At 49.2% G+C, this 22,500-nt stretch overlaps 1 protein-coding gene across 1 annotated transcript in view; it reads right to left on the bottom strand.

The window, feature by feature from the left end:
* The window catches only part of dock4b (dedicator of cytokinesis 4b), a gene marked incomplete at its 3' end in the record, with an annotated part of 397,129 nt that overhangs the window by 231,639 nt on the left and 142,990 nt on the right, over positions 1-22,500 (bottom strand). Inside the window, 1 exon segment of the mRNA XM_084331105.1 lies at positions 1-20. This exon segment is cut by the window's left edge and continues 62 nt beyond it. Coding sequence (XP_084187231.1) covers positions 1-20 — 20 coding nt within the window.

The raw sequence follows: 22,500 nt of genomic DNA, 5'->3' as shown, positions 1-22,500 counted from the left end.
GTCTCACAAAGAACCGTTCACTGTAGCAGCAGAGAGGAGAGGAGAGGAGAGGAGAGAGGAGAGGAGAGGAGAGGAGAGAGGAGAGGAGAGGAGAGGAGAGGAGAGGAGAGGAGAGGAGAGGAGAGGAGAGGAGAGGAGAGGAGAGGAGAGGAGAGGAGAGGAGAGGAGAGGAGAGGAGGGGAGGGGAGGGGAGGGGAGGGGAGAGGAGAGGAGAGGAGAGGAGAGGAGAGGAGAGGAGAGGAGAGGAGAGGAGAGGAGAGGAGAGGAGAGGAGAGGAGAGGAGAGGAGAGGAGAGGAGAGGAGAGGAGAGGAGAGGAGAGGAGAGGAGAGGATAAAAGAGAAGAGAGAAGAAATGTGTGGTTAGGAACCATGACATATGAATAATGGTGCCGGTTGTAATGTCGTGTTGACTGATGGCAAAATGTACCAAACTTGGTATGCAGTCCTCAAAAACTAAAACAAAAATGGCCACTTCTCTACCTGCATGTTAAGAGGTTTTAATAGTAGGCCTAATTTTGATTAATATATTATTTAAGTTACTATTATTTTTTATTTAATACAATCTACTACTCAGGGAAGTACCGCAATTATTATTTGAATTTAAAGCAATCTACTAGTCTACTCAGGCGAATTATAATTATAAAACAAATAAAAAACAGCGAGAGAGAGATACTGTAGAGAGGGAGATAGAGAGAGGCCATGTGTAAATATATGCATCGTAACACTTTAATCGCCGGGAACGCCGTAACTCGTCTTTGCTCGCCATGCTCATTCTGCCGAAGACGCCGTAACACGTCTTTGATATCAATATTTCAAAAATCTGTGATCGAAATCATATTTCTCCTCCGGGGACCTGAGATATACTGCTGATCTCCACTCAACTCTCTAACGGTTCAAGAGCGCCATCTGTTGCTCATCCATATTTCGTCAGGGCACTCGCGATCGTTAGCCGGACTCCATCTCGACACACTGGATAATCAATCGCTCGCCCTAACTCAATAAACAACGTTATTTGGACGTATATAGTATTATACAACCTGGAAATGGTTCATCTAGATCAGGGGTCTCAAACTCGCGGCCCGCGGGCCATTTGCGGCCCGCAGGATGATATTTTGCGGCCCCCTACTTGACATCAAAGTTTAGTGTTAGTGCGGCCCGCGCGCAACGTTTTGCCGACCCGTTGCGCGAGTTGGGCGTTTTATTTATTTGATCACTTGTAGGCTACCATAGCGCAGGCTCATGGCAGCAACGTTAGTGGTTGAAACGTGATTCCGGAGTGATACCAAGTAGAAGGAAATATATCCTGTCATCAGTGCGTATAGCAGGTATCCTCGAAATTCTCCCCTATCTCCTCTGCAAGCTCCTGTCCGGCTGCACTGCTCCAACTGTGTCTGTGTCTGTCTACTGCTTTGGTCCAATCATATTCAGCGTCCCGTCACCATTCCCCCCCCACCCACAGTCTGCGAATCAGAGGCAGAGTAGGGCGGGTCTTCACGGAATGCATGTTGTCTCTTTCAACGGGTCGGAGTCAGAGCGAGAGTTGACAACGCATCTACAGTAGTCTAATCTGCAGAGGTACTGTAGCTAGTAGCATAGTTTTGCCAGCAGGCAGCTAGTAGAAAAATATGGCATGTTCAAAGATGGCCAGTAAAATAAAAGTCAACAGTGAAAATCGCTGCAATTCAAAGGTGAATGGTCAATGGACTGAAAAATATGCGTTCATCCTCCCTCCAACCAGCACAATGTGCCAAGAAACGGTAGCTCTTGTGAAGAGTGGCAATTTGAAACGCAATTTGAAACGCCAATACGAAACAAAACAGTTATTTTGATGCAACTGTAGCCCATGCTATTTTCTTGTCTAGCTGAAACATTCATTATGGACTGTGAATTGGGTGACGCTCCCTGGAAGAGTGTAATTTGTTGACGCTCCCTGGAAGAGAGTAAATTGTTGACGCTCCCTGGAAGAGAGTAATTTGTTGACGCTCCCCTGAGATTTACGTGGTACAGCCTGCTTGTGAGCAGCGTGTTGAAAACTGTTCCTGGCTGCAAGCTAGAGACAGAATATTGGAGCAGTTGGAGAATATTAGAAAAGTGACAGAAAACGGTATACTTGGACAGAAGAACTACTTGGACAGAAGATGAAAGATAGAGGATAAAGAGAGGATTCCGGTGAGTCATACCGTGTTCATGCTAGCTAGCATTTCCTACTCATTGCTAATATGGAGCTACCGTGTGTAATCAAAAACCAGTCAGGATATTGGATGAAAGGAGAATGTTAACACAGTGATTCTGTTCACTGACATAACAGTGCTGGAACTGGACAAGGAAGAGAGAAGAAAAGACTAGCTGACTTGAAGACCGAATTGGAGGAGAAACCATTGCCAATTGAAAGACTGATAAACAAATTGAAGAATCCTGGTGAGTTAGCAAGTCAACTCGCTAGCTAACTCAAGCTCCATATTGTTGTTTCTGAGTTACAATGTGGTTGTTATTGTGGTTATTGAGCCATACATTGTTAGTGTTGACTGCTATGGTGCAAGGCTGTGCTATGCATGTGAAACCTGCCATAATGTGAGTTCCAGTAAATAATTGTATAGCCTAATGGTATATAATTACAGTATATGATGCTAATCTATTGATGGCCTGTACAATTCTGTGCAGATTGGTTTTTGTTACCCCCTTCAGTGAACACGGATCTGCATCAACTGAAGTGGTCTTCTTCATTGACCTTCTCCACTCACCATCACCCAACGGTCGGCTGGTGAACTTTAACTTGGCCCCTGGTGGTAGGAACAGAATAACCGTTCCCTTTTTGTTTAATTGAGTGCACTCAAAACTGTGAGGTTTTGTCCGCTGCTCACCAACTTTCTCTGTTTTCTTTAAGCCTACTGTTAGAAATTCCCTTCTCACTCACTCTCTCTAGCCCCCACCCTCTCGTTCTTTACTCTCGTTTACTCTCAGTGGCCACACCTGGACTATTATCAATTACCTCTCGCACCTGTGGTGGCAGGCTAATTAGTTCCCCTGTGGGCTTTAAATACCAGGGCTCTTCCCCTCGTTTCGGCGTGGGGTCGTGTTGTATTCATGCTGAGTCATATTCTCTAACATCTAGACTCTTTCGGGAGATCCTCTGGTCTACCAATGCTGTATATGGATCTCTCCAGCCTTGAGATGTTTGCTCCAGCCTTCGTCTGCTGTCGCCGTAGCCTGTGGAGGAGACTGTTCTGCGCTCCCTGTACTTCCACGGGAGGCACCCCAGCGCTCCACTGCAGACCCCAGCGCAGCTGTTCGTCCTGACGCACATCTAGACCAACGCGCATCTCCCGGACCCTCGGGCTTGGCACGCTCTCCAGTCACCAGCGCGCAACGCGCATCTGCAAGGGCTTGGCACGCTCTCCAGTCACCAGCGCGCAACGCGCATCTTCAAGGGCTTGGCACGCTCTCCAGTCTCCAGCGCGCAACGCGCATCTTCCAAGGATCCTCGTGCTTGGCACGCTCTCCAGTCACCAGCGCGCAACGCGCATCTGCAAGGGCTTGGCACGCTCTCCAGTCACCAGCGCGCAACGCGCATCTTCAAGGGCTTGGCACGCTCTCCAGTCTCCAGCGCGCAACGCGCATCTTCCAAGGATCCTCGTGCTTGGCACACTCCTCCTCGCAGACGCACCCCGAGGCGTCTCTCGGTTCCGACGCGCACACCAAGGTGTGGCGCGCACTCTGTTCCTCGGCTCCGACAGCGGCTACCCGGTGGACGACACCCTCGCCACCGCCACTGTTCCGACGCGCACACCAAGGTGTGGCGCGCACTCTGTTCCTCGGCTCCGACAGCGGCTACCCGGTGGACGACACCCTCGCCACCGCCACTGTTCCGACGCGCACACCAAGGTGTGGCGCGCACTCTGTTCCTCGGCTCCGACAGCGGCTACCCGGTGGACGACACCCTCGCCACCGCCACTGTTCCGACGCGCACACCAAGGTGTGGCGCGCACTCTGTTCCTCGGCTCCGACAGCGGCTACCCGGTGGACGACACCCTCGCCACCGCCACTGTTCCGACGCGCACACCAAGGTGTGGCGCGCACTCTGTTCCTCGGCTCCGACAGCGGCTACCCGGTGGACGACACCCTCGCCACCGCCACTGTTCCGACGCGCACACCAAGGTGTGGCGCGCACTCTGTTCCTCGGCTCCGACAGCGGCTACCCGGTGGACGACACCCTCGCCACCGCCACTGTTCCAGCACTCTGTTCCTCGGCTCCGACAGCGGCTACCCGGTGGACGACACCCTCGCCACCGCCACTGTTCCAGCACTCTGTTCCTCGGCTCCGACAGTCGGCTACCCGGTGGACGACACCCTCGCCACCGCCACTGTTCCAGCACTCTGTTCCTCGGCTCGGACAGCCAGCCACCCGGTGGCGATGCCCTCGCCCCGCTGCTGTCCCTGTACCTTTACGCATACGCCTGGGTGAGTTTTGATTGTGATGTCACTCACCCAGCGTAGTGCCCTTGCCCCCGTTCCCGCTGCTGTCCCTGTACCTTTACGCATACGCCTGGGTGAGTTTTGATTGTGATGTCACTCACTCAGCGTAATGCCTCTTGCCCCCGTTCCCGCTGCTGTCCCTGTACCTTTACGCATACGCCTGGGTGAGTTTTGATTGTGATGTCACTCACTCAGCGTAATGCCTCTTGCCCCCGTCTCGCTGCTGTTCCTGTACCATTACGCATACGCCTGGGTGAGTTTTGATTGTGATGTCACTCACCCAGCGTATTGCCTCCTTTAGTTCTCACTTAGATAGTATTTTTGGACATTACATCTCCCCCTGTGTGTTTGTCACACGAAGATATTATTATTTTGTTACTTTGTTTATTTGGACTGTTCTGCATCTGCTCTGTTTGTTCCCTTTTGAATATTAACCCTCTCCTCTGTTCTGCAGAGCGGCCCAGATGTTTTCCCACCAGTCCCCAGTTCCTCCCTGTCCCCAGCCCGCCTCCGCGGGTCTCTGTCCCCAGTTCCTCCCTGTTCCCCAGCCCGCCTCCGCGGGCCTCAGTCCCCTCTGTCCCTAGTTCTCCCCTTCTAGTTCCACCTAGTTCCTGGTCCCAAGTTCTCCCCTTCTAGTTCCACCTAGTTCCTTGTCCCTAGTTCTCCTAGTCCCCAGTTCTCCTGTTCCCTAGTTCTCCTAGTCCCCAGTTCTCCTGTTCCCTAGCTCTCCTTGTCCCGACATCTCCTAGTCTCTAGTTCCTCTGTTTCTTTAAGCCTTCCCCTAGCGTTCCTTTAATGTTCCCCTAGCGTTCCTTTAACCTTCCCTTAGTGTTCCCCTTTTCCTGCCCGCCTCTTAAAGGCACCTTTCCTTCCCCTCATATTATATTCCTGTATTTGTGATTCTCCCTTAAAGGGACAGTGCCCTTTTCCCTGTTTTTCCCTGTTGTTCAATAAATATCTGTTTCTTGGCAAACCATCATACCTGTCTTGTGTTGTGCGATTGGGGTCGGTTACAAACCATAACAGTACGACCCCACCAAATCGACGACCCCAGCCAGCACAGACGGTGTATGTTGAGTTTGCCTTTTTTTTCTTGTTCCCTCTAGTTCCCCTCTAGCTCCCCTGTTAGCTCCCCTGTTAGCCCTGTTGGCTTCCCTGTTAGCCCAGTTTAGCTCCCCTGTTAGCCTGTTAGCTCCCCTGTTAGCCCTGTTGGCTTCCCTGTTAGCCCTGTTTGACCCCCCTGCAGCTTGTTAGGCCTCTACTACCAGCATGGCCCCTGTCTGCTAGCCTTGCCCCGGCTGCTAGCACAGCCTCTATGTTTATGCAGCCCTTGCTGCTGGCATAGGCCCTGTAGCTATCAGTGCCCTGGCAGCTACCCTTTCCCTCTGCTAGCCTGGCTCCGGCAGCTTGCGCAGCCTCTATGTTGATGTAGCAGTACAGCTAGCATAGGCCCTGTAGCTATCAGTGCCCTGGCAGCTAACCTTCCCTCTGCTAGTCCTTTCCCGGTGCTACCATGGTTACCCCTTTGCTACCCTGCTTGCCCCTCAGTTCCTCTAGACCAGTTGCTCTAGACCAGTTCTCTAGACCCAGTTCCTCTAGACCAGTTCCTCTAGACCAGTTCTCTAGACCAGTTCTCTAGCCCAGTTCTCTAGACCAGTTCTCTAGACCCAGTCCCTCTAGACCCAGTCCCTCTAGACCAGTTCCTCTAGACCAGTTCCCCCGGTTGCCCCTCTGCTACCCCAGTTACCCCTCGGCGACCCTGTTTCTTTTGCTAGCCCCACTCTTGTGGTGGCTTCCCCTGCTGGCTTGGCCAGTACCTTTTGTTTTTGTCTTGTTTTGCCCCCTGCCACTCTGTCTGTATTTGTTTTGGGTCGCCAGGTGGCTCCCGTTGAGGGGGGGGTACTGTGAGGTTTTGTCCGCTGCTCACCAACTTTCTCTGTTTTCTTTAAGCCTACTGTTAGAAATTCCCTTCTCACTCACTCTCTCTAGCCCCCACCCTCTCGTTCTTTACTCTCGTTTACTCTCAGTGGCCACACCTGGACTATTATCAATTACCTCTCGCACCTGTGGTGGCAGGCTAATTAGTTCCCCTGTGGGCTTTAAATACCAGGGCTCTTCCCCTCGTTTCGGCGTGGGGTCGTGTTGTATTCATGCTGAGTCATATTCTCTAACATCTAGACTCTTTCGGGAGATCCTCTGGTCTACCAATGCTGTATATGGATCTCTCCAGCCTTGAGATGTTTGCTCCAGCCTTCGTCTGCTGTCGCCGTAGCCTGTGGAGGAGACTGTTCTGCGCTCCCTGTACTTCCACGGGAGGCACCCCAGCGCTCCACTGCAGACCCCAGCGCAGCTGTTCGTCCTGACGCACATCTAGACCAACGCGCATCTCCCGGACCCTCGGGCTTGGCACGCTCTCCAGTCACCAGCGCGCAACGCGCATCTGCAAGGGCTTGGCACGCTCTCCAGTCACCAGCGCGCAACGCGCATCTTCAAGGGCTTGGCACGCTCTCCAGTCTCCAGCGCGCAACGCGCATCTTCCAAGGATCCTCGTGCTTGGCACGCTCTCCAGTCACCAGCGCGCAACGCGCATCTGCAAGGGCTTGGCACGCTCTCCAGTCACCAGCGCGCAACGCGCATCTTCAAGGGCTTGGCACGCTCTCCAGTCTCCAGCGCGCAACGCGCATCTTCCAAGGATCCTCGTGCTTGGCACACTCCTCCTCGCAGACGCACCCCGAGGCGTCTCTCGGTTCCGACGCGCACACCAAGGTGTGGCGCGCACTCTGTTCCTCGGCTCCGACAGCGGCTACCCGGTGGACGACACCCTCGCCACCGCCACTGTTCCGACGCGCACACCAAGGTGTGGCGCGCACTCTGTTCCTCGGCTCCGACAGCGGCTACCCGGTGGACGACACCCTCGCCACCGCCACTGTTCCGACGCGCACACCAAGGTGTGGCGCGCACTCTGTTCCTCGGCTCCGACAGCGGCTACCCGGTGGACGACACCCTCGCCACCGCCACTGTTCCGACGCGCACACCAAGGTGTGGCGCGCACTCTGTTCCTCGGCTCCGACAGCGGCTACCCGGTGGACGACACCCTCGCCACCGCCACTGTTCCGACGCGCACACCAAGGTGTGGCGCGCACTCTGTTCCTCGGCTCCGACAGCGGCTACCCGGTGGACGACACCCTCGCCACCGCCACTGTTCCGACGCGCACACCAAGGTGTGGCGCGCACTCTGTTCCTCGGCTCCGACAGCGGCTACCCGGTGGACGACACCCTCGCCACCGCCACTGTTCCAGCACTCTGTTCCTCGGCTCCGACAGCGGCTACCCGGTGGACGACACCCTCGCCACCGCCACTGTTCCAGCACTCTGTTCCTCGGCTCCGACAGTCGGCTACCCGGTGGACGACACCCTCGCCACCGCCACTGTTCCAGCACTCTGTTCCTCGGCTCGGACAGCCAGCCACCCGGTGGCGATGCCCTCGCCCCGCTGCTGTCCCTGTACCTTTACGCATACGCCTGGGTGAGTTTTGATTGTGATGTCACTCACCCAGCGTAGTGCCCTTGCCCCCGTTCCCGCTGCTGTCCCTGTACCTTTACGCATACGCCTGGGTGAGTTTTGATTGTGATGTCACTCACTCAGCGTAATGCCTCTTGCCCCCGTTCCCGCTGCTGTCCCTGTACCTTTACGCATACGCCTGGGTGAGTTTTGATTGTGATGTCACTCACTCAGCGTAATGCCTCTTGCCCCCGTCTCGCTGCTGTTCCTGTACCATTACGCATACGCCTGGGTGAGTTTTGATTGTGATGTCACTCACCCAGCGTATTGCCTCCTTTAGTTCTCACTTAGATAGTATTTTTGGACATTACATCTCCCCCTGTGTGTTTGTCACACGAAGATATTATTATTTTGTTACTTTGTTTATTTGGACTGTTCTGCATCTGCTCTGTTTGTTCCCTTTTGAATATTAACCCTCTCCTCTGTTCTGCAGAGCGGCCCAGATGTTTTCCCACCAGTCCCCAGTTCCTCCCTGTCCCCAGCCCGCCTCCGCGGGTCTCTGTCCCCAGTTCCTCCCTGTTCCCCAGCCCGCCTCCGCGGGCCTCAGTCCCCTCTGTCCCTAGTTCTCCCCTTCTAGTTCCACCTAGTTCCTGGTCCCAAGTTCTCCCCTTCTAGTTCCACCTAGTTCCTTGTCCCTAGTTCTCCTAGTCCCCAGTTCTCCTGTTCCCTAGTTCTCCTAGTCCCCAGTTCTCCTGTTCCCTAGCTCTCCTTGTCCCGACATCTCCTAGTCTCTAGTTCCTCTGTTTCTTTAAGCCTTCCCCTAGCGTTCCTTTAATGTTCCCCTAGCGTTCCTTTAACCTTCCCTTAGTGTTCCCCTTTTCCTGCCCGCCTCTTAAAGGCACCTTTCCTTCCCCTCATATTATATTCCTGTATTTGTGATTCTCCCTTAAAGGGACAGTGCCCTTTTCCCTGTTTTTCCCTGTTGTTCAATAAATATCTGTTTCTTGGCAAACCATCATACCTGTCTTGTGTTGTGCGATTGGGGTCGGTTACAAACCATAACAGTACGACCCCACCAAATCGACGACCCCAGCCAGCACAGACGGTGTATGTTGAGTTTGCCTTTTTTTTCTTGTTCCCTCTAGTTCCCCTCTAGCTCCCCTGTTAGCTCCCCTGTTAGCCCTGTTGGCTTCCCTGTTAGCCCAGTTTAGCTCCCCTGTTAGCCTGTTAGCTCCCCTGTTAGCCCTGTTGGCTTCCCTGTTAGCCCTGTTTGACCCCCCTGCAGCTTGTTAGGCCTCTACTACCAGCATGGCCCCTGTCTGCTAGCCTTGCCCCGGCTGCTAGCACAGCCTCTATGTTTATGCAGCCCTTGCTGCTGGCATAGGCCCTGTAGCTATCAGTGCCCTGGCAGCTACCCTTTCCCTCTGCTAGCCTGGCTCCGGCAGCTTGCGCAGCCTCTATGTTGATGTAGCAGTACAGCTAGCATAGGCCCTGTAGCTATCAGTGCCCTGGCAGCTAACCTTCCCTCTGCTAGTCCTTTCCCGGTGCTACCATGGTTACCCCTTTGCTACCCTGCTTGCCCCTCAGTTCCTCTAGACCAGTTGCTCTAGACCAGTTCTCTAGACCCAGTTCCTCTAGACCAGTTCCTCTAGACCAGTTCTCTAGACCAGTTCTCTAGCCCAGTTCTCTAGACCAGTTCTCTAGACCCAGTCCCTCTAGACCCAGTCCCTCTAGACCAGTTCCTCTAGACCAGTTCCCCCGGTTGCCCCTCTGCTACCCCAGTTACCCCTCGGCGACCCTGTTTCTTTTGCTAGCCCCACTCTTGTGGTGGCTTCCCCTGCTGGCTTGGCCAGTACCTTTTGTTTTTGTCTTGTTTTGCCCCCTGCCACTCTGTCTGTATTTGTTTTGGGTCGCCAGGTGGCTCCCGTTGAGGGGGGGGTACTGTGAGGTTTTGTCCGCTGCTCACCAACTTTCTCTGTTTTCTTTAAGCCTACTGTTAGAAATTCCCTTCTCACTCACTCTCTCTAGCCCCCACCCTCTCGTTCTTTACTCTCGTTTACTCTCAGTGGCCACACCTGGACTATTATCAATTACCTCTCGCACCTGTGGTGGCAGGCTAATTAGTTCCCCTGTGGGCTTTAAATACCAGGGCTCTTCCCCTCGTTTCGGCGTGGGGTCGTGTTGTATTCATGCTGAGTCATATTCTCTAACATCTAGACTCTTTCGGGAGATCCTCTGGTCTACCAATGCTGTATATGGATCTCTCCAGCCTTGAGATGTTTGCTCCAGCCTTCGTCTGCTGTCGCCGTAGCCTGTGGAGGAGACTGTTCTGCGCTCCCTGTACTTCCACGGGAGGCACCCCAGCGCTCCACTGCAGACCCCAGCGCAGCTGTTCGTCCTGACGCACATCTAGACCAACGCGCATCTCCCGGACCCTCGGGCTTGGCACGCTCTCCAGTCACCAGCGCGCAACGCGCATCTGCAAGGGCTTGGCACGCTCTCCAGTCACCAGCGCGCAACGCGCATCTTCAAGGGCTTGGCACGCTCTCCAGTCTCCAGCGCGCAACGCGCATCTTCCAAGGATCCTCGTGCTTGGCACGCTCTCCAGTCACCAGCGCGCAACGCGCATCTGCAAGGGCTTGGCACGCTCTCCAGTCACCAGCGCGCAACGCGCATCTTCAAGGGCTTGGCACGCTCTCCAGTCTCCAGCGCGCAACGCGCATCTTCCAAGGATCCTCGTGCTTGGCACACTCCTCCTCGCAGACGCACCCCGAGGCGTCTCTCGGTTCCGACGCGCACACCAAGGTGTGGCGCGCACTCTGTTCCTCGGCTCCGACAGCGGCTACCCGGTGGACGACACCCTCGCCACCGCCACTGTTCCGACGCGCACACCAAGGTGTGGCGCGCACTCTGTTCCTCGGCTCCGACAGCGGCTACCCGGTGGACGACACCCTCGCCACCGCCACTGTTCCGACGCGCACACCAAGGTGTGGCGCGCACTCTGTTCCTCGGCTCCGACAGCGGCTACCCGGTGGACGACACCCTCGCCACCGCCACTGTTCCGACGCGCACACCAAGGTGTGGCACGCACTCTGTTCCTCGGCTCCGACAGCGGCTACCCGGTGGACGACACCCTCGCCACCGCCACTGTTCCGACGCGCACACCAAGGTGTGGCGCGCACTCTGTTCCTCGGCTCCGACAGCGGCTACCCGGTGGACGACACCCTCGCCACCGCCACTGATCCGAGGCGCACACCAAGGTGTGGCGCGCACTCTGTTCCTCGGCTCCGACAGCGGCTACCCGGTGGACGACACCCTCGCCACCGCCACTGTTCCAGCACTCTGTTCCTCGGCTCCGACAGCGGCTACCCGGTGGACGACACCCTCGCCACCGCCACTGTTCCAGCACTCTGTTCCTCGGCTCCGACAGTCGGCTACCCGGTGGACGACACCCTCGCCACCGCCACTGTTCCAGCACTCTGTTCCTCGGCTCGGACAGCCAGCCACCCGGTGGCGATGCCCTCGCCCCGCTGCTGTCCCTGTACCTTTACGCATACGCCTGGGTGAGTTTTGATTGTGATGTCACTCACCCAGCGTAGTGCCCTTGCCCCCGTTCCCGCTGCTGTCCCTGTACCTTTACGCATACGCCTGGGTGAGTTTTGATTGTGATGTCACTCACTCAGCGTAATGCCTCTTGCCCCCGTTCCCGCTGCTGTCCCTGTACCTTTACGCATACGCCTGGGTGAGTTTTGATTGTGATGTCACTCACTCAGCGTAATGCCTCTTGCCCCCGTCTCGCTGCTGTTCCTGTACCATTACGCATACGCCTGGGTGAGTTTTGATTGTGATGTCACTCACCCAGCGTATTGCCTCCTTTAGTTCTCACTTAGATAGTATTTTTGGACATTACATCTCCCCCTGTGTGTTTGTCACACGAAGATATTATTATTTTGTTACTTTGTTTATTTGGACTGTTCTGCATCTGCTCTGTTTGTTCCCTTTTGAATATTAACCCTCTCCTCTGTTCTGCAGAGCGGCCCAGATGTTTTCCCACCAGTCCCCAGTTCCTCCCTGTCCCCAGCCCGCCTCCGCGGGTCTCTGTCCCCAGTTCCTCCCTGTTCCCCAGCCCGCCTCCGCGGGCCTCAGTCCCCTCTGTCCCTAGTTCTCCCCTTCTAGTTCCACCTAGTTCCTGGTCCCAAGTTCTCCCCTTCTAGTTCCACCTAGTTCCTTGTCCCTAGTTCTCCTAGTCCCCAGTTCTCCTGTTCCCTAGTTCTCCTAGTCCCCAGTTCTCCTGTTCCCTAGCTCTCCTTGTCCCGACATCTCCTAGTCTCTAGTTCCTCTGTTTCTTTAAGCCTTCCCCTAGCGTTCCTTTAATGTTCCCCTAGCGTTCCTTTAACCTTCCCTTAGTGTTCCCCTTTTCCTGCCCGCCTCTTAAAGGCACCTTTCCTTCCCCTCATATTATATTCCTGTATTTGTGATTCTCCCTTAAAGGGACAGTGCCCTTTTCCCTGTTTTTCCCTGTTGTTCAATAAATATCTGTTTCTTGGCAAACCATCATACCTGTCTTGTGTTGTGCGATTGGGGTCGGTTACAAACCATAACACAAAACAGACTTTATTGGGTACCCTTTTTATTTCATTTATTATTTTCTATAAATGTGGACCATTGCATGGAAGCTATGATGTTGTAATATGTACTGAACCTGGTGAACCCTTTTAAGTTATATAAAAGGTAAAACGTAGATCACGGTGCCTGTGTATTTTTTCTTAGAGCCAGTCTCCTTGAACCTATAGTTGATAGTTGTACCACTGCAGAAAGAACTGATAGTGTTGAATTACAGTAGGTTACACAACCTTTCAGCACTAAGAACCACAAAAATAAATGGAATGAAATCATCATATCAAGCTGCAAGCAGAATTATTGTTAAAGTTATGTCACAACGATAAAAAGCAACCAAGTCCTCACTCAGTGGCATGGGTGTTGGCTAAACACAAGAATCCATTCTCTGATGCATACATAATAAAATAATGTATGACTGAAGTGATGGAGACCATGTTTGAAGGCAAACAAAAGCAAATCCTCCTCAGATAGCACAGCAACCAGAATAACTGAAATACTGGCTGATGATTTCATTAAACAGCTTTGTGATAGAATAAAAAAAATGCACAGTGCATTTCCATAGCTGTGGATGAGTCCACTGACACCACTGAGAATGATCAGTTGCTGGTGTTTGTGAGGTTTTATGATGAGGCAAAGGGGTAGTTTGTTGATGTATTAATACATTTTTGGAATACTTGAAACCCTTTTTTTTGTGGAATATTTGATGCGGCCCAGCCTCACCCAGACTCTACCTCCAGCGGCCCCCAGGTAAATTGAGTTTGAGACCCCTGATCTAGATCAACATCCCATAATCGAAAACTGTCTACTCCAAGCTGATCGTCCAACGGCGCGAGGAAGATACGGTAAGATCCAGCGTTATTTTCTAACGTGTTCCATATAAACTGCTCTGATGATCATATGACCCACACTAGGTGAATGATATAACGTTGCCCACGGAATTATAAACGACCCCCTGCCCATCCGGTCATCATCAGATCATACGTAGTAACTTCTAGAAGTACCTCCAGTTGAAATTTTTTATCTGGCACCGATCGCTACCAAACTGTATTTGATCATCAATATAATGCATTTGGGGCTATAAATCAAGTTCTGGAGAAAGCTGCAGAAAACGATAAAAACATACTTATACTTTAGACCATATTTTAGTATGAATATGTGAATGAAAAAGTATAACGTTGCTACACCCTGAACAATGGATATAGGACATTGAATGGGCCATAATAATGTCAATTTAGCAATAGAATTTAAAAACGTATAGCCCTGCAAAGAAGGGGAACTTCTCCATAGACAAATAGAGCTGGCTAGGGATGGTAAATTATGAATTTAACCATGGCGATCAAAGTGTTAATGTCAGCCACATGTCGGTTGAGTCATGTTACAGTGAAGAGGGGAGAGCTGTCTCGTCTCAAGTGGAAATAATCAACAGTGTATCCCACCGTGAAGGCAGCGTTTGCCATATGTCCTACAACGACCACAATCCACTCCACTCTGTGGGCAGATCGCATATTATTTAATTCACCCATTTGGGGGCATGACTGTGGCTTCTCTCAGAGACGTTCCTGAACCCAGATTACACTACTGGAATATAACACACCCAGTCTGTAGGTGCTGTAACAAGAAGAACAAGTTGACTCTGCACAACAGCTGGAGTTATACAGTCTGCACGGTGATCGGCTGCCGGTGACAGCGATAGGTGGAGAGCATAAATAGCGCAGTGCGTCGGGAGAAGAATAAGCAAAAGGTAAAGGTCACTGCATGGAGTCGTAGTTAGGGTGGGGCATCGTTTGGATTTGAACTATTCCGGTTCCGATTCCGATTCTCCATATCGATTCCTGTTTTTCATACTATTCACATTTTCAGTTGACTTGATACAGTTTAATTTGGTTGCTGTACTGTAACTAGGGTATTAACCCTTTCACTGCCACACGACAGCCGGTTAACCCTTTCACTGTGACAATACAGAAGGTTAGCCCTTTACTATCACACAACCGACGGCGATGCTCCATCAAGTTTCAAGTTTCTTTAATAGTTGTCATACAGAAGTACAGAATACTTTTATACAAAATGCTTCTTACTGTTACGCTCCAGAGACTGTGCAAGACAAGATAAGTATGAAAGAAAATAACATAGTAAAATTAGAAGTAAAAAAATGAGGTCACAGTGTTCAGTTTAGACATATGTACAATGTTCGATGCAGAATATACGTAACTGAGTTACCATACAATATACAATACTGTGCAGTGTACTAATATACAATACTATATAGTGCAAGGCAGAAATGGGACGAGGTGCAATTTAGGTACAATTCACAGTAAGTGTACGAGTTGTAGTGCAAATCCTTTATCAATAAATATAAAGTGTAAAGTGTGTTTGTGTGATCTAAAGTGTGGAGAGTGGGTGCTGCAGTGTGTTGTTTGTTTGAGTGAGTGTGTGCGTGTGGGTGTGTGTGCTGTGTGCATTTGATGGTTGTTGCATAGTGTTTATTGTTCGTTTAGCAGCCTGATGGCCTGGGGATAGAAGCTTCTTCTGAGTCTTTCTGTGCTCGCCTTAAGACTCCGGTATCGCTTGCCTGACCGCAGCAGTTCAAAGAGGCAGTTGTTCGGGTGGCTCGAGTCCTTAATAATTCTCTTAGCCTTCCCCTTGCACCGCTTGTTGTAAATGTTCTGGAGGGTGGGAAGCCCCCCTCCAATTGTGCGTTCGGCTGAACGTGTCACTCTTTGTAGTCTGCTACGGTCTTGTGCAGTGCTATTCCCAAACCAGGAGGTGATGTTGCCGGTCAGGATGCTCTCTATTGTACATGAGTAGAAGTTCCTAAGGATCTTCTGACTGACTTGGAACTTCCTCGTTGTCGTGCCTTCTTCACAACACTGTCAATGTGTGTGGTCCATGTCAAGTCCTCGGATATGTGGGCTCCGAGGTACTTGAAACTGTTCACTCTCTCAACCGGTGATCATGGGTTCAATGATGGTTGTGTGATAGTAAAGGGCTAACCTTCTGTATCGTCACAGCGAAAGGGTTAACCGGCTGTCATGTGGCAGTGAAAGGGTTAATTAACAAAGTAAAAAAAAATATATATATATATATATATATTCTTTTAAGAATCGGAATTAAGAATCAGAATGCAAATATGTCCAGAACCGGAAGTTAGGAACCGGTTCCTATTAGAACCGGTTTTCGGTGCCCAACCCTAGTCGTAGTTAGACGTATAAGACAACCTGGAGAGGCCGTTTAAAATGTTACCGATGGCAGACCATGTAAACAACAATGGCCGTTGTCTTGTTTGATGACACCTGAATAGCAGTGGATCAGACAAGTATATATACAGTTTTTTACCTACATTTAGTCATTTAGCTTTTAATCCAAAGCGACTTAAAAATGTTATACAACAACAAGTCAGCAGAAGGGGAACACCTCTGGTGGCTAAGGGTCAGTGGTATTCTCTCCATCTAGCAGTGTCAAGCTTGAGTGCATAGTAGTGAGTTAGTAGTATACTGTAGGTATAGTAGCCCAGTACATACATATAGTACATAATAATAGAAAAAAAGTAAAAAAAAAAGTGTTTTTAATCGACAACGTTGCAGCTGTCCTGACAGTGGCAAGAAAACTATAAAAGAAGGACGGATCATTGTGGGTAGTGTGTGTTACACACATCGGTGCCCAATGTGGGCACTTTCAGCTCAGTTGAATTCTGTAAGGCCCAAATTAAATTGACATTATCAACTTCAGAGGCCAAAAAAAAATACTTTTTTTTAAATAGCTAAAAGCTAAAACTGACGTTGTAATTTTGCAACCGAGGGTCTTACAGTGCCATCTCCTCATTTACAGTATGACCTGCCATTTAAACATCTCGGATTGTCAGAATAATCAGCAATTTGTTGCATTGAGCTAATGTTTGATATATTGGTATATTTTGAATCTTCATACAGGCTTCAATAGAACTGACACCAAAGTCTGACACCAAGCAGAGCATAAAACGGTGGCATTCTGACGTGATGACCCTTCCTTCTTTTATAGTTTCCTTGACAGTGGTGGGAAGTTCGTTCCACCATTGTGGAGCGAGCACAGATAATAGCCTGCTTCGCTTTAATGACCCCCCAGGAGCGTGAAGAGGAGTGGCTCTCAGGTGGCCAGAAGATGCAGAGCGTAGGGATCTTGAAGGTGTGTAGTTAGAGACCATTGACCATTGAGGTAGGAGGGAGCATTATGTTAGGCATAATGCATGGCCTGCCTAACATGAGCCAGTATGCTGCGCCCCATGGCGCCCTGCAGTGACCCCTGGAGGAGGAGGAGGAGACAGTGGGGGGATCCATCTAAGAACATTAAACATTTATTAGACCAAAATAAATCCTAAGAAATTAATAAATCACTATCAGCCAAAGGTGGTGCCGTTTCTTTCTTCTAGTATTTCAACAATATCTGTTTTTAGTTTGTGTAATGTAATAATATCTGTCTTTGAGCATTTGGAAAAGCGCTATATAAATCTGATTATTATCAAATATTACGTTACACCTCTTCAGCAAACATGCAGTAGATCGCATTTCAGACCCGTTGGCCTGGAGCAAACGTTCAACGGATCCCCTCAGTCTCCTGATTGGCCGCAAAGTCACGACGTGTGTAAAGAAACTGTGTGGATTATTAGATTTGAACGATGCAGACTGCAGGGAGGGTTTCTCAGGATGTTGCATAAAGATGATTACAGATTGAAAACGGCCTCATCCTTGTTGCGATGCAATGGGTGTTTGTATGGGCTATTCTATATATGAGCTGTTATTAACTACACTCACATTGTAGCAGCAGTTGTTCTGAATATCTGAATATGTAAATCATAGATGACTGTTATTACAGTCTTTAACAAACACATGGTGTGTAGTGTGTGTGCTGGGAACACAGAACGCACACACAGTTTTTCCGCTAACTCCGTTACCACTCTCTCTCTCTCTCTCTCTCTCTCTCTCTCTCTCTCTCTCTCTCTCTCTCTCTCTCTCTCTCTCTCTCTCTCTCTCTCTCTCTCTCTCTCATACATACACACAAAGGGGATCCAGTAGACCCCGCCGGGCTGTCTCATCCCGGAGCTGGCGAGTGCCGCTTTAATCCACTTAGGTGACTTTCACACTCAACAGATAAGCAGAGAGAACAACCTTGTAACGCCCCGACGCCTCCACAATGGACCGGCTCCCTCCCCGGCACGGCCCGCTAGCAGCAGCACATCACATGCTTATCCCATCACTACTCTTCAGTATTCTGAAGAGAGCGAGAAAGATATGTTACTCCTTCTACTGTGATGGATTCAAATTAGGGGTGTAACGGTACGTGCATTCGTCCCGCGAATTTACGGTACGGCCGTCACGGTGCGGTACGCGCACCCATGCGACGAATACGCCCCACAGCGCAAACACACCCACATGCAGGCACTCGCGAGGTCCGTGTGAGAACAGCGCGCGTGGCCGGGCACACCGAGTCAGACTTCAGAGCGGCGAAAGTGCACGGAGGAGAAAGCCAGGCACATTTACATTGGAACAGCTGTAGGGTCATCATTACAGTTTTCTTTCATTTTCTTGTGCACCCAATAACGTGAACCAAATGAAACCAATGAAAAGAAACACACACGTGTCGCCGACACACACACACACACGCGCCAACAAACACATCAACATTCTCCCCCGCCGGCCAGCCACAGGCACAGCTCATCAAATAAAAAGAAGAACCTACTTTTCCGGACAGATCATCTGAGCTCCACTGTGTTTAAATCCAAATAATCCTCTGCCATTGTTGTAATATGTCATCTGTTCTCTAGTATTCAGTCTGGTCGTGAAGTTAAATTCTCTCTGGAAGTGAAACTGAAACTTAGCAAGGATACGTTTAAAGGGGCAGTAAGCAAGTGGATGCCTGAACACAGAATGACACCAGTATCACTAATTACCACGGCAAGCCTATAGAAAATTATTCTATTTAATAATAATAATAATAATAATAATAATAATAATAATAATAATAATAATAATAATAATAATAATAATAATAATAATAATAATAATAATAATAATAATAATAATAATAATAATAATAATAATAATTATTATAATAATTATCATAATATATAAGTAAAAAAAAATGACAAAAGAATTACAAAAAAATTATATTAATAATAATTATTATAAATTATTTTTTTCTGTTGTACCGAACTCGTACCGAACCGTGACCCCAATACCGAGGTACGTACCGAACCCTGGCTTCTGTGTACCGTTACACCCCTAATTCAAATAGATGCAATAGAGGTCTTGCTTCCAGGATGGCTGCCTGCTGTTGGTGATTTATTTGCAAGATCCCAAGACACCAAATAATTATGTTTTTGTTGACATATTTATCATAAATCCACACATAGCGACTGCTGTTTTGCACATAGCAACCGTCGTCTCTTGCACAAAATAATGGTGTCACGTTGCTGCGTTAACAGGCAGTCATCCTGGAAGAAAGAGAAGTATATCAACGTTCCGTGCAAGGCCACTATCATTGCAAGCGTTCCCTCTTTATTGGCATAACCTTTTAAACCTGTCAAGAAGCGTAGAGCTTCCGCTATCTCACTGGCTTTCTTCAGCCCCTCGTCTGTCTCCTGTTTGCTCCATCTCGTTTTCAAGGGGGTCCTAAACACACATACAGAAAATACAATATAGAGAGCAAAACACACGCACACGCACAGGCATATTTTTATTTTTTACCTTTATTTTACCAGGTAGTCACTTGAGATCAAAGATCTCTTTTTCGAGCAAGACCTGGCCAAAATGGCAGCAAATAGCATATAGTCACTCCCACTGATTATTACACAAAAAAATGCCAAAATACATACAGTAAATGCACAAATACCCATACAAAGCTATATATAGATATGTTTACATGCACCTACTGTATGCAATGATTTCCACATCTCAACTAAAATTAGAAGCTAGAGCAGGTTGTTTGAAGAGGAGTATAAAGAGCTGCCTTAAAGAGATGACAGGAGGTAATAGATCGAACTGAACTGTGCAGGTTGTTCAAATTCAAAAGGCACGTCGCCCAGGTTCTTTAGAAATTCCAGGAATGAAGAAAAAAAGATGCTCTGCCTGCCTTAAGACTGTACAGTGATGATATATGGAATTAGAAATAGTATCAAGGTAGAAGGAGTTAACGAAAATGCATTTAAAAATACATTTCTTCTAGATTTAAGTGTTAACCGATTTAGACTCATACATGAAACAGTGATATGGGTTCTATAAGGACACCTCAAAACAGTGTAAGGACTAGGGATGGGCAAAACTCACAAGATTACGTAAGGGATAATGTATAGCTACGAGGTCATTGTCGCAAAATAATTGACCGACACGGAGTTTAGAACACTGAGGCGCCTCGCCGAGGTGTTTTAAACGTAGTGAAGGTCAATTATTTTGCGACAATGACCGAGTATAGGCTATACATTATCCCGCTGATTACATGGTTAACTTACTAACAATATACCTAATTCATTTTACACCATTGACAAGACGAGATCAAATGCAGACGCAGTTGTTCTGTGGCTCCGCTGTCAGCCCAAATAAAGTTATTATTATTATCGCCGGCAGCCGGCAGGTGTGTCTGATTGCACTGATGCAGTGTGTGTCAGTGGGCTTGATTGCTTCAGCTGCGAAAAGCAATAATCACCGGTGATTATTGCGCATTGCCCATGGCAGCGGTCAGTTATCGAAAAATAATTCACCGCTGTCAGGGGCTATTGACCAATCACAATCAAGCATTTAGGCGAATGTGAAAACGCCATGTAATAATATTTGATAGTCACTGGGAACTATTCAATTACTAATCAAACCCCCCAAGCAAACATGAGATAATCAAACAAGCGAACCGGCCGGCTGCTGTCATTGCTAACACAGGGTTCCCACAGACATTAAAAAATTACATTCAAGCACTTTTAAGTACTTTTCCAAGCAAAATTTTTCATTTTCAAGGGCGTCACTCGAAGGATACAATTCACTTTTAAATGCTGTTTTTTTTTTTACCATCTTCTTGGCCTGATTGCCAGCTAGAGCAAGCCAGAGCATCACACGCAAAGAAATTAGGAAAAGCAGTTGGAGTGCGCGAGACAGTTTGATCATGGATGAACAAAACATTCAATGCGAATGGTTGATTTGAATTTCAAGGACTTTTTAAGCACCTTGTTAAAAAATGGGCGAAAGATTGGACGGGATTCGGCTGTCCTAACTGGGGTGGGTAGTTCGTTCCACCATTGTGGGGCAAGGACTGAGAATAGGCGGCTTCTCTTTGATGATCCTTGATGATGCAAATAAAGTTTATTATTAATATTTGAGAGAATTTAGTTTGCTCTGTGTATGTAAGCAAGCACTTTAAGCACTTTGTGCGAACCCTGCTACATTTTCATTAACATTTAGTCATTTAGCTGACGCTGTTATCCAAAGCGACTTACAAGTTCTGTACGACAAGTCATCAGGAAGGGCACAACTCTATCAGCTGAGTAACAATGTTCATCAACGTGTTGAGTGTTACAGTGGAGGTTAGTTTATTAGGACAAGTGCATGACAGTAAGGTTAGTCAGGGTTAGATTTTTTTTTTTTTTTTTATATAAATCATTTCAGATAATGGTTGAAGAAGTGAGTCTTTAGTCGACGGCGAAAGATTGGACGGGATTCGGCTGTCCTAACTGGGGTGGGTAGTTCGTTCCACCATTGTGGGGCAAGGACTGAGAATAGGCGGCTTCTCTTTGATGATCCTTGATGATGCAAATAAAGTTTATTATTAATATTTGAGAGAATTTAGTTTGCTCTGTCTGCAGCTGAATATTGCCCCAATAAAACCGATAATTGATTAGGTTACCCCCGCCCCCTGTGTTATTAGCTTCCCAGTCAAACGTTCCAGGCCATTTATCTAGTCATAATATGCAGACAGATTCCTCTGCATTAAGCGTGGGATTCACATACAGATCCCCAACCCTAATTAAAGCTCCAGTGTTTGAAACCTCAACCTCCATTTAACAGCCACCCCCCCTGTCACAGAGACAATGTCACACACACACCTGGCTCTCTCTTCCTCTCTTTTTCCCTCCCTCGCTTTCCTACACACACCGACACTCTCTCCTGTCCGCGTCTATGCCAAAGACAACGCAGTTCGGTTTCCGGGTTCCTCTGATTGGCCACTAAGCCCACGTGACCGCGCGCTAGCACGCCCCCCTTATCGCCCGCTGCCGCGCTGTGAAGCGGAAGAGCCAGCGAGGCGACGCGAGGCGGTGGTTTCTCCCCGGCTCCGTGCGCCGCTGACTCGGTCCAGCTCCAGCAGCAGCGGCCGTCTTCTCTCCGAGGCGGCTCGTTCTTATTAATCCCCCATTGTTCAGGTCGACATGGTACGCCGCACAAACACCCGTTGGAGGAGTAGTGGGGGAGAAATGAATGAATGAATGAATGAAAACTTTATTTAACAGATTGCAGAATGGGTACAATACAGTACGGCGCAATACACACAATTGTTAAGGGGATGCAGACCAGAGAAAGACTTTCGTCTTGTTTACATCAGGGTCATATCGACATTTATGACATACACAACATACATGACATTAACATGATGTAAACAAGACAAAGAAAGAAACCACCGCCTCGCGTCGCCTCGCTGGCTCTTCCGCTTCACAGCGCGGCAGCGGGCGATAAGGGGGGCGTGCTAGAGCGCGGTCACGTGGGCTTAGTGGCCAATCAGAGGAACCCGGAAAAACCGAACTGCGTTGTATTTGGCATAGACGCCTCCTGTCCTCTCTCTCTCATCCCTACGTTCACCCCACACCCTCTCTCTCAGCTGCAGTGGTGTTAGTTATTTTCTTTTATATACAGTATATCTCTCTCTGTGTAATCTATCTTTCTCCCTCTCTCTCTCTCTATCT

Source organism: Notolepis coatsorum, assembly GCF_963971535.1.
Source record: "Notolepis coatsorum genome assembly, chromosome: 15".
NCBI classification, from domain to species: domain Eukaryota; kingdom Metazoa; phylum Chordata; class Actinopteri; order Aulopiformes; family Paralepididae; genus Notolepis; species Notolepis coatsorum.
This window is presented reverse-complemented; position numbering and strand designations above follow the sequence as displayed.